A 14,787-nucleotide genomic window follows, 5' to 3' on the forward strand; every position below is an offset into this window, starting at 1 on the left:
CTGCTCCCGCTGCTCCCGCTCTTGCCGGTCCGAGGCGGCCCGCGGGCAGGTGAAGCAGAACCAGCCCCGCAGACGGGCTCTGCCCACCTGCTGGCACCCGCTGGCTTGGCGCCGAGGTGTTCTGCAAGATCCGAATGAGCCAGCATTGGTCATGGCGTCAGCAGGGAGCCCAGCAGCAGCAGCAGCTGTCCCCTGGCGTTGCCCCTGGTTTGTCTGGCCAGGGAAGTCCCTCAGATCCAAAGGGTGGTTGTGGCACCATCGGCCCCACTATCCCAGGTTACTGCTAAATCCATCTCAAAGGCTGGTTCTGTGTCACCACAAGTATTTGTGGCCCAGCCTTCCCCGAGGAAGACCTTGTCATTTCATTACAGCAAGCAGGGTGCGTCTGAAACTGGTTTGGACTGTAAAGCTCATCATTTGCCAGTAGGCATAGCTCAGGTCTTAGCGCTTGCAAACTGCAGGATGTACGTCAAATCCATCTCTTCTGCAAGACTTGGTTTTGCTAGTTGGAGCAATCTCCTGGCCTGCAGTGCATCACTTACAGAAATAAATACTGAGAGACACCTTATTTTACCCATCGCCTTGTGCTCAGTCACCTTATAAAGATGTGTATAAAGAAATGTTTTTAACTGGAGTAATACTGAGTCTTGATTCGACTTTTCCTAAAAGATGGTGGTTTTCCATTTTTCTACTTCAATTTTACGAAGTGTGTCTACACTACATATATAGCAATGTAGCACAGAGAAACCCAAATTAACTTTCACTCAGTGTATAGCAGGCCAGATGAATCATTTTGCTGGGCTGAATTCAGGAAGGAAAACACACCACACATCCATTCCCTACCATTTATATACTGTCCTGTTGTGTACAGGCAGAACAAAATAATTTTTCCTCCAATATTCCCCTATGCCTGCAAAGTGTGGGCAGAGAGCCTGGCTTTCCCTCCAGGGCACTGACACACGGAGCCTTCCGCTGCTGCCTTCTCCTGTTCTCCTGGCGATGCTTGGGAGAAACTTGTGGGGTTTTATAACTAAAAAGCAAAAAAAAAAAAAAAGAGCTTCTCTGAACCCCTGATGCACAGCCACTCAGCTCAGGTAGGTTGCTGAGCTTGTGAGGAGCAACTGCTCCAGCAACAAAACATATACAAGCAGCCTTGTTTGTGATAGAGGACAAGTGATATTTCAGGGCAGAGTGCTAAGGAGAAAAGCAGAGCAAGAAAAGGAGTGATGTGTGAGAAAAAAGATTGCATGAAAGGTTGTCTTTATGTATGTAGGATTATACAACATATTTGGATGAGGAGCAGCAGTGGAACGTGTTGAAGAGAAAAAGAAGCCCTTCTGCAGCAGTGAAAAGAGTATGGAAGAAAAGGATGAAAACGGTCTAGAGGAAACGGCTTAGGAAAGAGAAGGGCATGAGGAAGACAAAATACAACAAACTCTTTTCATCAGAGATTTTTCTAGCTAAAATAGACACATTATAGCTTCCTCTTTTCTCTCCCCACCAACATGTGTGTGCATACACAGAAACTGCTTGTTTCTCGCCGTTTTCAAGCAGTCCTGCCCTCTGAGAGCCTGGGAGGGTGTCAGTATTTACTTGCTGCAGTCAAAGGGGTGGGGACGGGGGGGACGGGGGGATGACTGTGCGAATTATTTTCCTGGGGAGCAGGAGAGCGTGACAGGGAGCAGACGGGAGGTGGTTGGTGGGTTCAGCACAAGAAAGAAGGGATGCCATGGAGACTATGTGGAAGTAACAACACGTGCCACAGGGCAAAAAAAAAAAGATAGCAAAGACGATAAAGGGGATGAGGGAAGCAGAGCTAGCAATTCTTTTTTTCTTTTATTTTGTTTCAGAAAGAGAAAATGCAGAAAGGGGGAAAGCTTTTAATGTTCTGGAGTTCAGATGTGTGCATTTGCTGAACGTGGCCGTCCCTCCTTCGCCAGGAAGGGTGCGCGTCACCGGACCCGCACAGCCCCTGCGGCAGGAGAGTCAAAGCAAACCTCGCAGAGAGCGTGGAAGATCATCCCGCACTCCCCCTGCCACCCCTGGGACCACAGAGCGGGATCTCAGGGGCCAAGAGAAAATGACCCGTCCAAAGAAAGTCTGCCAAGTTTTCCTCGCCCCTTGCGGCACGTCCGCAGCCATCCCGGTCCGCAGCCGCCAAGGGGTGCTGCTGCCCAACCCCAGCGGCCTGCAGGATTTGGGCTGATGAGTCTGGTGGGAATTGAGAGCTCAACAGGATTTATGGAAGCAAATAGCATTGGCTCTCCGCTACGGAGAACAGGATTTATTAGGCTGAGTAGTCTCTGCAGTCGGCATTGCACACTGGCATATAGGCTGTCTTGCACATTGCACTGAACGAAGGGGGCTTGTTTTGGTCCCCTCTTTCTTGGATGGGTAGCGTGGACTGAACCTGTAGGGTGAGGGATAAGGTCTTTAACTCTTTCAGCTTGCTCTGAAAGGATGTGTTATCTGAAGTAAAGCTCCAGGCTCTCTCACTTCCTCAGCTAGATCTCAGAGAAAAGGAGAAGGATTCTTTCTGTTGTGCTGCAATATGTCTAGGGGCTCCCAGCATCCTTGCATAACAAGGTCAAGAAAGTATTGCTAGCCACTAGTTCTGCTTTTCAACTCATGTGCTTGCTTACATTAAAAAAAGGGTAAATAGACAGTAATCTCTCACCACGGATTGAGCCAGTTTACTCCCTCCGGTGGTTGGCCAGTTCATGGAACAATCTTAATTTCAGTGTGGTTTACATGTGCTGGGTCTTAGGCTGAATCTGGGGGCTGTGTCTCTGGAGAAGGTGTATTTTAGCCAGAAAGTGGGCAAGGTCTCCATCCTGGCTAGCATATCATCCTGCTCTGTCTGCCCTCTTCATAGCTGGTTTTGCCCTGAGCCAGCTCTCTCTTTAGATAGCATGGTTGTTGGATGGGATGGGCAAGCTCTCTCTTCAGACACACAGTCTAGCTACGCGCTGGGCCGGGCTTCCTGTCTAGATCATGCAGTCGTCTGTGAACAGAAACCTTTCTTTGTCCAGATAACGCTTGAGGGCTGTGCAGTCTCACTGTGTGTAGCGCTTGATTTCTGAGCCAGGCCAACTCTCCACATCCAGATGACAGCCAGAGTGATTAAAGTCACTTGCCGCTGCATTTGGCAGAAGTGACTGACCTGTGAGTCAGCTCTGGCAAAACCTGAAGTACTCAGTGCTTTGAAGTGCCAACGCTCGGTGCCGCATGAGACCCACCATGCAAATTGTTTCTAAAAATGTTGGTTAGAGATCTGCCTGAGGAGATATCAGGCCTGACGAACAATGCAGTGCTACTGCTATTAGGAAATGGCACAGAACACAGACCTTTGCTGAACACAAAAAGGAGTTGCGTGCTTGTGCGTAATGCCTTTATTTGTTCTCATCCTCAAAATTCCCAAATTAACTCGGTTGGGAATTTAGCTTCTGACCCTTTCATCAGTGTATTTTTTAAAAGATAGGTAAAATGAATACAGTGTTGGCCTGGTATTCAGGTAGAAGTCCTTTTGCCCTTTTAACACCCACCACACAGGCAGTGACAAGGCAAGCTTCCTCTGTGCATAACCTGCTAGGGACCAGAAATGTTGTCCCATTTTCAGTCAGAAAATCTTGCTGTTCAGTTGGATCTTGGGCTGCATGCTGAGGAAGCTGTTGCAAGGGCCAGCTGTGACACCGCTTTCTAGAACGTTGAGAGATGGGCAGTAGGGCTGGCCTGAGAACAACGTAATCAAAAATGTGGTTGTGTCCAGCACAGATACCTGGAATTGTGTCAGCACCCATGTTCTGACTGTAACTTTTTGTTTGTTTCTATTAAGCCTTATTGTATATTAAAACTAGCAACTGGTAGAGGAATTGTTTAGTCTAGAAGCAAACTGTCAATGGCTGACGCTGATAATATTTGTCCCGTCACTGTATTAGTATAATGGGATGGAGCCATGCCTCTTAATACACCAGCTCAGTTTGTTCTCTGAAGTCAGGTGGATCAGCAGTGAAAGAATTGCTCTCCAAAGAAATTAAGGTGCTGGAAGAGACGACACTAGCTACCTGTACACCACCCACCAGCCCCAGGTGACCTGGTATGAATGAGGGTGGTCTCCCTCAGGGTGATCTTGTTACTATGAGCAGAGCCACTCAGGCAAAGCATCGCAGGTGAAATGCTGCCTGCTCAGTACAGCACAGCATTTTCCTAACTTTACTCTGCTTAGGGACATGGTTTTGCTCAAAGCCTGGGAGTTAAGAAGCCCGGTTAACCTGAACCGTGATGTTAGCACTCAGGCGCAGGCTGACAGTGAGGAACACGTGAAATAATTCAATCCCGAGTTAGTCTCTATCACCTGCTTTTTTATGTGCCCACAGCACAACACACACAGTCTTGCACTCCCTGTCCAATACAGCTTAGCGAGAATCACTTATAACCGTGTCCTTTTTTTTAATTCAAGCATCTTTGGTAATGCAGCTTTCCCATTCACATCAATTCTCAGGGGCGCACAGTGTCTGGCACACCGGTGCATGTGTACGCGTGGATGCTGGCATGTGAGCATGTGTGTGCGTGTGTGCTCTCAGACATGCTTCGATGCAGCTGCAGAATTAGAGCAAAAAATGTTGATGGTACAAAGCGTTCCAGCTGACTTCATTTCCTGCTGATAACTCCCTGAAGGGGAGGGTGAGCCTTAGCATCCACAGCATTAGTTTAATGCTGAGGGGCAAGGGCAGGGTTGGTGGGAGCAGATACTTCAGAACACAGCAGAATGGTGTGTTCAAAAAGCAAGTTTCCCATAGAAAATGCTGTTCACGTTTGCTTCCTGTCAGCTTGCTGTTGTCAGAGGAGCTGGTGTGCAAACCAGACCAAAACAGGATGTTGGCTTTTAGAGTTGATTGATCTTTGAAATGCAAATGCTTTTTTTCTGTGGTTACCTTATCCCCATTTTTTTCAGTTGAGAATTGAGTTGCTTGAGTGGGAACAGGAAGGGTTGAGACCCCATTTTCAGGGGTTCAAAAGCCCAACATGGTAACAGCTGCTGGTTCATAGTATGAATTCTGGAAAATTATGTGGATAGCAGCAGCCAAAGCCAGCCAGAGAGGCAGACAGAACAATCTCAGATACTGGCACTGACAGGTGAGCTCTACTAAACCCTCAACAAATGTCTTAACAAAGTACAGAGATTCAATCTGTCTTGCAGGGACCCACAGCTCCCTCCAGCTTTTGCTCATCCACCACCCTGACAAACATACCTTCCCAATTTCAGCAGCTACACAGACACACCCGAATGAGATGGCTGTGTGGACACAAATATCAGAGTGAAAGTTTCAGAAGACCTCAAAAGCTTTCTTTCCTGAGAGGTCTCTGAACAAAAAATTGCAAAGTCCCTGCATCTCCTTTCTTGGATCTACCACCCTGTGGAGGCCCCATTGTCCATATTTCAAGCCAAAATGCAAGAGGCCAGCAAATATTACACATGGTGTTTCTGAGCAGGGCAGAACTAGTTATGCTACCTCTTTTGCAGGCATGCCAGGATGAAGGATTTCCTTGCACCTCTCCCCCACGTGCTGCCTTGTAGCAGGAGTACCAGTCATTTGTCCTGAAGCAAACTTGCTGGTTTGGCCTCACATATCTTGAAAAGAATCAGCTGGGAAGCTGCAAAACCCAGGGGTCCACAACTGCAACATTTTCTTATTCAAATGAAATTTCCCCCTGGCGTCTGTTTTAATGGCACTTGTGATGACTGCATTTTTTCTTCCTGAGCAGAACAGATGTAGAAACTTTTTTTTGTATATACGAACAAGTTAGTCTCATAGACACTGCTATATCCCAGAAGGTCTGTAAACAGAGATACACACAGAGATGCAGAGAGTCATACTCTAAAATATCTCACGTTCATACTTGCACATACACATCATGTAAAACACCCAGTTCCTCAGTATAACCTCCCTTAATAACATTTGTTACAAGGTTCTTGCAGTTAAAGCATGTGGGTTGTTTGTTTCAGATTTTCTAGTGTTTTTCAGTCCAGAAACAAGAAAGTCTAGAGCAAATCCACACCTCATGTCATCCTGTCTGGAGAAAAATATACACCGTATTTCTGTGTGTTGTCTCCTTGCTCCTTCAGGAAGAAAGATTTAGCATTAATAAACTGAGTACTGTGTACCATGCTCAGAGCAATGGCATTTGGGAATCCTGCTGGCAGAAAAGATTTGCCTTGTGGCAAGATACTTGGGAGCAGAAATAAATAGAGTGAAGAATTGTGGTGGGGCAGCTGCAACTACCTTTGCTTTATTAGTACGGGTAAAGTGATACTGTCTGTGCCTAGCAGTTTCCTTTTCTGTAGGCCTAAGCAAACAGTTTCCTCCACAGTGTACAACCCCTGCAAGCAGAAAGAAAATACTGAAATAGACCCTGAGCGGCATGAAGCAACCACTGGAGGTATGTGATTTTGACGGTCTGTTACGTGGCAGACATCTTGAAAATGACACTTGTGACCAATGCCCACAGTGAATTCCCTGAGCATGAAATCCTCCTTCTGTCCCGACAGCAGGCAAAGCATGGGCAGCTGAAGCATCCTGTCCTCCCTGCCTCACCCTGCTTCTCAGTTCAGTTCCTATCCCCTCTGCTAGGGTACCGTTGTCAGGATTTTAAGAATTCAATAGGATTTCCAAATCAAGAAGGAATTTCATTTTTGTATTTCTTTTCAATTTTTAATCTATTTGCTTGTATCTATAGTTGCAGCATCATCTGGTTGCTTACAGCAGAGGGGTTTCAATTAATCCAGTGTTTCAGCAACAGAAGATTCATTAGTCCTCTTGCCCAATCTCCAGATTGCAGCAACTCAGCCTATCATTATTTTGGCTAAGGACCGAGTAACCATTGTATATTGAATTTGGGAGATCATGAGATCATGATTTAAATCTGCTAATTCCACAGGAGTCCTAAAGCATGCAGTTAACTATACTGTAAGAACAACTACGTTGAGATGATTTATCAGTAACAATAATCTGGGATATCCTGATGGTCACATTTAAATCCATTCTGGAGTGTTTTCTGCCATAGCCAGCAGGGACTTGTGGAACACTGCAAAGGAAAAGTATGCATCCCTTTCAGAAAAGATGCTTTAACCCTCTTCTGCCCCTGAGGTATCACCCCAAAATGACGACATGTCATTGTGTCACTTTGCAGCTGCATGCAAGGCAAGGAAGCCAGCAAATTCCTCTGCACCACCCTGCTCTCAAGAGGTGGGGACTGAAATTCTTGAGAAGGACCATATGCAAACAGTTGCTAAAAGAGATGACTAGTTTACAACACTGCAATCTAAAAGGAAAGGGAAAGGGAAAACATAGCAAAACATTCCTGAGGCTTATTTTTTCCGATCTGAGTTTTTCTACCACCACGGAAGCTTCTCACTTCCAGTGCACAATTCTGCCCTTCCCTGTGAAAGGAGAGAAGAACATCCTACACCTTCTGACCTGGTGATGTGAGGCAGGAATTCAGGGTGGAAGGAGCTAGTCCTGCTTTACAGCTAGCTAGTGACACCTTGCATGGGGACCCTCTGCTTATGCCCACATTTGTACAGCACCCTTCAGAGTGGAGCCCTGATCTCTTGTTGGGGAATCACCCAGCAGCACAGTAGTGCTGCTAGTATTATTGTCACCCCTGGGAGTCCCAGCCATGCACCAGGACACCAAAGCCTTAAATTCTGTTCAAACGCAATAATCACCCTCGCTCTGCTCCTCTTCTGCCTCTCTAACCCCTCTAAAGACAGTCCACTGCTGATTGAAATTACCTAGAATTGTGAAGGAAGAGAGAAGGGAAGTTGCAGTTAGAGGAAAAAAGATCCTCCTCACAAATAAACAACAAGAAAGAGACCCTGCAGAGTTGGAGAGGGAAGTGTGGACAGTGGAGAGATCCAGGCAGAGACACTGGGGGAGCAAATGCAAGCAATGGAGAGAAAGAGGCAAAACGGGGCAGGCGTATGTGGTGGAAATAAAGATAAGGTGGTAGAAAATATGAAGGGGAGAAGGAAAGGAAGGGAGAAAATGCACATGTAGCGTCCCCAAGTTTGGGTGCAGCAGCAGAGTTTGCTGCTTGTTGTCTCCTGAGCCCAGCACTCTGGGAAGGACAGTATCTGTTTAGATTTGCGTCTAAATTTAAACCCTGATTGCCTTGCCTCCCCCTCCTCTCCCCTCCCTCCCTTCCTCTCACCCACCCGCCCTTCTTCCTTGTTCGTCGTGCAGGGCCACTCGCTGGGCTCTGTCAGTTTTCAAGCTGAGCAGCAGCTTGGATATTACATACCCTCCACAGCAGCGCGATTTTGCTCTAGCTCGGCTGAAGTTTTCCCACAGATAAGAGGGAAAGGGGTGGGGAAGAAAGATTGCCCCGAGGACACCTCTCTCTTGCAGGACATGGAGGTAAAGAAAACTTTTATTTCCACTAGCTTGTGACTGGCTCTTCGATCTGCATTAGCTCCACCTTGCAAAGCAATTTCTCACTAAAGGCAGCTCAAAATATCTCTTCGCTGAGGTTCAGATAAATGTCGTTTCCCCCCCTGCCCCTGCCCCTGCCATGCACCTCAGAATATTTTGTGGATTTTAGTCCAGATTTGGAAAGTAAGGGGATCATATGGGGAGAAATTACATCTGTAAAAGGGGAACGAGGAAAGACTGCCATTTATTTTTTAGTCTCTGGGGTGGGAAAGAGAGTTACATTTTAAAAGGTATCATTTTGAAAGGCGATTTAAAAAATTCAGTAAAAATGGGGACATAAGGAGAAATGAACAAACCATACAGGATTAGCGGGCTCCTTGGGGTTGATTCCTACCCAACCCATGCAGCAGCAGCTGTGATTTGGACCCTAAGCAGTGTGTTCCCCCTGTTCCACGTGGATTGGGTGATCTCACTTTCATTATCAATAGAGCATTTTGGTTCACAAAGATGGCCCAAGAACCGTTGCTTTGGCAAGGTAAATGAGCAGCACACCCCTGGAGGGTTTCCTGTGCCTTTTTCTCCATTCTGCTTGTCCCATGCTTCAGGAGAGCCGGAGGTCTTGTCTCTGGGTGGTCACAGGGCTGGTGGACAGGAGTCAGGCTTCCCTGGTGTTTAAGTCCAAGCCTTCGCCTGCGTAGTACCCTCTTGGGCAAGGCAGTTCAGTTCACCTCCCCTTGCCTCTTTTCCCATTCATACGAAACGAGAGTGATGGTGCTTGCTTCGCTCGTGTCAGACTGGATTCACTAGCTTTTCAAACAATTTTTTAAGCGGCAAAGGAAAAAAAGTATTTTTAGGAGGGCCACGGGAGATAGAGAGGCGATTACAACATTGGCAAAACCTCAAATTACGAAAGAGGACTTTTGTTATTTCTCTCAGCTAAACACAGATCTTACTAAACACTTTATATTATCTTCCCAGAGAAGCCTTCTTCTGCATCTGTGCAGCCCCAGCAGCAGGGGACATGCGACAAAGGCAGGGAACAGTGTGCTTGAGGCACCACTACAATTTTTCTTTGAAGATTTCCAGTGCCTAGCTCAGCTGGGCAGTTCTGATAATGCCCAGGTGCTAACATTGCAGTCCTTGTTACCTGTGCTGGGCTGCCCCCCAGGCAAGGGTTAAAGATCAGGCATGTTCATTACAAGAAAAGTCTTCAACAAACTATCTAAACAGATTTTGTTGTGGAGAAGGACCAAGGAGTGATCAAACCAACTCAGCACAGACTACATGTGGCATGACAAACATATAGCTTTGTAAGGAGTTTTTGGTTTGACAGAGCCTGGATCAGTAACTGTTAACACTTCTTTTATTCTTTTTTGCTATATAGTATCCTGTGATGTCTCAGAGGGGAAGGGGAGTTGAGCTCTTAATTTGTTATAACTGCTGTGCACAGTAAGCTACATATGGAGCAAGGACTAACTTAGGGCTCAAGCAGGTATTTTGTCATGTGGAAGACTCTCTGCTCTCTCCTCTCTACACACACAGGACTGCACCCCTCAAGTATTTTCTGTCGTCTGCTGCAGCAGTGTTTCAGAGTAGAAAGAGACAAACCTGCCATTTCCTTTTTGGGAGACACGTGTTACACATACGGCAGGTCTGACGGCCAGGAAGCTAAAAGTTTCCTGCTCTTGATTCTGTCCGTTTACCTCCGCTTCCCACTCTTTCCCCATGTTACCTTGTTTTCTGATAATCTGTAGATTGCTGCATCCATTCTTATTTTTAAAACACCTCAACTCCCAAGACATATTTTAAGTAGCGCACTTGGTCTTCCCTTCCTGCCCTAGCCCTCCAAAAAGGTGGTTAATGTCCCAAAGGTAAGAAGATATTAGACCAAAATAGAGCCAAGAGCAAGAACTTGAGTTCCCACCTGCCAATTCTCTGCTCTGTTTCTTCCTGAGAGCTTTTCACAGGCAGTGTGAGCAGGACCCAGAGACTCGCTACAGCTTTTGCTTTAAAAACAGATTTAATGGTCCTGTGCAACAGGAACGAGAAGTTCTGTCATTTCCCTGTTTGCTTCATCAGTGGCGGGCAGAGCTGCTCCGTGCTTTCCTGCTGGCATAACTGGCAAGCTCTTTGCTCTAGTGGCACACATGAGGATTACCAGCATTAGGGAAAAAAGGGCAGAGGGCTGACCTAGCCAGCTGATTTCCATCACAACTCTGGCAGGAAGACCCTATTTTTGAAAAATCCACAGAAGCAAGATAGTTAAGATCACTTTCTTAGAGTGGTTATGTCGTTTTGCTGCTCCTCAGGGGCTAGTACCTACAGTCTTAGCCATTCTGTCATCAGGAACGTGCCACATTGAAAGCAGTAACCATTTAAGATCCCAAAGAGGGAGAAAAAGGCAGCAAAACCCTGTTCTTGCAGTTCCTGTAATTTTGTGAGTCTGCTGATCTTCAGGGTTTTTTTGTGAAGACCCAGCTTTCAGAATCAGTTTTCTTTCCAGTGTTATGACTGATGAAAGGAACTTGAAATCATGAAGCTTGTATCACAGACTGTTACATGAGGAGTTCATATAAAAAATGGGTAAAGCTGGCACTGATGAAAGCTGAGCCACTTGTAAAAAAGCAGCCACTAAACATTCTTCGCACTCATGGTACAAAAAGGATTGGAAATTATTGTGTTGGTTTGTTAGTTTACATCTTCAGATTTGGTCCAAGCTGTCTAATTCCCATAGCTGTACCATACCTTGCTGCAGATGTTGTGAGTTAAGGCATCCACTGAAAGTGCTTGTAGCTTTCTGTAGCCCGTATTCAACAGCAGTCATGGCATTCCTCTTCCCAGCCTCTCTGTAGGAGCTTGGGAGCATGGAGACATTTGAACTTTACTCGCATAGCAAAGGGAAGAAGTCCAAGGCTGAGTTTCACTTTGGTGGCTCCCTATGGCGCGATGGATTCCCTAAGCAGCAAAGGTGCAGTAACCAGGATTATTTTGGGAAGGCTCCCCTCTCCTTTGTGCCTACCAACAGATTTAATTTCTTTCTGTGGCATCTCCATTCCCATGTCTCTTTTCTGCAACTTGCTCCTGCTAGATCTTCATTTTTCCTGTCACTACACCAGCTCAGGGGAGAGAAAGCTTTTCCAGTGCTAAGAGTAGTTCTCTGCTCACTTCACCACTTCCCTTCTGGGCAACCTACTGGACACAGCTCCAGCCCCAGGCCCTGTGCTCTCCCTACACCCCAATGTCCTCATCTGGGACATCTCGGGAGGGATGGGACCACTCTTGCTCTTTTCAGTAAAGCTCCCTGCTCTGTCAGGTGAGGATACCACCAAGAGGCCCTGGGTCCTGCCCCACTCCTCTAGTGATCAGCAGAGCAGCGTGGAAAAAATTCCTCCAAGTCCTCTGTTCCCTGTCTCAGCAGGAGGCTGCAGAAACCTCCTGGGGTTCAAACACATCCCCTCCTTCAACAGGCGAGGTCAGAAACCATGTCTTCCTTTGTGCTGTGGTCAGCCAGACATCACGACTGAGCACAATTCTGGGTCCAGTATCCCAATTGCTGCATCCTTCCAGGAGCCATGGGGAATGATGCCCTCGCCCAGACTACAGGGCAGCTTTCTTTTAGCATAGGCACTTACCCTGTCCCTAGGAAAACTGCAGTAAGGATATGTGAACTGTTGCCCAAGAGGACTGAAGCGGAGGGGATGGAGGAAAGGGTACTTGGTACTGTAAAGGCAAGGGGGCTGAAGTCTGTAACCATTATGGTCCTCAGAGCAGCAGGACAGTAAGCCACACAGAGGTGAGCTGGGCAGAGTGAGGTCTCTGCCCACCCTTGCAGCTGTGGAGCCAAGATTAGGTACAGGCTTTACGCCATGGTTAGCTCTGCCAGGAAACAATTTCCCTTTCTCAGGAAGCTCTGTTGCTTGGCTTTTGTTCCAAAAGTTAAAACATTCCTTTTCCACTCTTCTTTTTTCTTTTTGCTTAACAGAACATTTTAACCTCAAATACACTTGTTTTCGGTGTTTCCTCCCAAAGTCATCAAAATGACACATTCATGCAGAGTGTCTGTGTAGATAAAGGGAATAGTATTTAAATAGACTAGGAGAGGTACCGTATGACCCTATTTTACTCCTCGGGTCTGGGCAGATTTAGGATCTGCCTGACAGTAAATAGCATGTCTGCAGCAGAGGATCCTGGAAGGGATCAGGTTTGCCAGACTTCCACATCCCAGTGACTGGATAAGGCCTCCCACTTGAAAGACAGAAAGGAACAAAAACAAACCCCATGGGCTGTGCTGTGATGCTTTCTTGTACCTAGTGGAGACCCCAGAGTAAATGGTTTGCAGAATTAAAGCTTTTCCTGTGTCAGTGGAGAGGGATGATTCTTCTGAACCCCTCTTCTCCCTCACTCCCCATTTTAAACTTTGGTTGTCTGAGTATCCCAGATCATGGTGATAGCATTTTGGAAAAGCCTTCTTTCCTGTAATCCACACTCCAACTGGCAGGACGCACTACTGTTGAGCAACATATTATGCATACCTTCTCATACATTCCCAGGATCTGCTTATCTGAAGAACAGGGGAAATCATCAGCATTGCTTTATCAATTGGTGCTGCTAGGAAACTGCTGGTTTTCGTCATGGAAATGACCAAGCCCATAAAAACTAGGGGTGGTTTTCCTGTCTGTTTCCACGTGGTTGGTTAACAGTTGTAGAGAGGCAGATGCTCCTTTTTCTAAAACACCAACTCTACAGCCTGAATTTGGGATCTGAGATGGCAGCTGTACCCAGCAGCAAGAGTACCTGTTTGGAGGACCTGTCTATTTTACTGGTGAAGCCTGCTACCTGTAGGTGGTATAATACCACAGAGACTCAGCTGTCTTGCTGACTTACAGACAATTACATGGCTTTCGCAGTTTGCAACACGGCATGCGTAAGAATGAACTTGGTCTAGAGACGGGAGATCTGTTGTGTAAGGAGAAGTTATTATTACACATTCACTGCACAGCTCCTTTATACCTAGTTATTGTCAGAGGCACAGGGCACTTTATTCTTATGGAGTCTTGCATAGGCAGGTATTTAAGTCTCACTTCATCCAAGCCACAATTTATCTAGCTATGAGTCTTTTGCCAGAAACGCCTTTACATTAACATCAAGTCTGAGGCATATCTTTATGATATTTATCATCACTATATGGGTCTTGGTAATGTAGTGACAAGGATGAGGTTTATCTGCCCCATTAGTGCCAAATGATGTTTTCACCTGTTAGAAAGAAAAAAAGACATTAGACCAAATTCTTGTCAGATATGAGCACATCACTTGCTAAAAGCAAAGACCCAGACATTGCTTGCCAGATTGGCAGCTGGTATAGATGCATGACTTTTTTCTTTTGTTCTTCAGCGTCAAATTTTGAAAGAGTTTAAAACACACACAACAGGCAGCAAGGCGGTAAGCTGGTTTTTGCATACAAGAGTCCTTACACAAATGAACCTGTTTACCCTTTGTAATGAGATGCACACAGTGTTTTGGTCAGTGTGGATGACTAGTGGCCAACCTGCAAAGGATATTGATTTACCACTGCCAGCTTCAACAAAGCCACTGTTCATCTCAGGCTTCTCAAATCCATGCTCTCAGCATGATTGGACCACAGCTCAGATTGTGCTTTTGTACAAGTTGGTAGCTATGGCCTGCAGTGGTGCTTTTCTGAGCATCTTGAAGTACTTCACAAAATATAAAACCTTTCCCTCATGCTCTATCACTGAACCAAGCCACATGCTGCTTCTTAAGGCAAGAAATTTATTGCTCACATAGGTCACAGCTTTTCAAGCACAGAGAATTAACACATGCAGTTTGGAAAGCCTTGGTATCTAAATGATGTAGACCAATGACTTGTTGTTCAGAGAAAGACACAAAAATGCAAAGGACAGGGAAAGCTGACTCAGAAGAATGGAGTTGAACAAGTCAGTGTGGCTTTGCAGTGAGACAGAGGACAGTAATCTAAAACTTTTAACACAGAGGAAACAGAATTAATTAGTGCATCAGAAAAGCAGTACACCTAGGAATAATGGGATCCAATTAAAGGGAAGACGTGTATCTCACCGAAGAACAGGAAGGACTTCTAGCAGTGAGGTCTAGCAGAATTTGGAATAGTGTAGTGGAAACCAAATGCAGTGGAAACCCATGACAGATTAAAAAATAGACTGGCCAGAGCATTAGAAAGATAATGGCAGGAGCGATCTTCTATTGCATTCGAGCAATAGTATTGATAGGGTTACCAGAGAGGCAGGACCATATTGTTTCTGCAGTTCTTCCACATGTGGGGCTGCTAGCAGAAGCTAGTGGCTATTCAGCATCAGGCACC

The 14,787-nt window shown here is 46.1% G+C and overlaps 1 protein-coding gene across 2 annotated transcripts in view; it reads left to right on the plus strand.

Annotated features, from left to right (window-relative positions):
• Positions 1-8,283: 8,283 nt before the first annotated feature.
• The window catches only part of RCSD1 (RCSD domain containing 1), a 35,120-nt gene continuing 28,616 nt past the window's right edge, over positions 8,284-14,787 (plus strand). For both annotated transcript variants that reach the window (XM_010567270.1, XM_010567271.1), the window contains exon 1: positions 8,284-8,420. In XM_010567270.1, coding sequence (XP_010565572.1) covers positions 8,415-8,420 — 6 coding nt within the window. In that variant the 5' untranslated portion in view covers positions 8,284-8,414. The remainder of the gene's footprint in view (positions 8,421-14,787) is intronic.

This window comes from Haliaeetus leucocephalus, unplaced genomic scaffold (assembly GCF_000737465.1).
Source record: "Haliaeetus leucocephalus isolate CR32 unplaced genomic scaffold, Haliaeetus_leucocephalus-4.0 Scaffold228, whole genome shotgun sequence".
Classification (NCBI taxonomy): Eukaryota; Metazoa; Chordata; class Aves; order Accipitriformes; family Accipitridae; genus Haliaeetus; species Haliaeetus leucocephalus.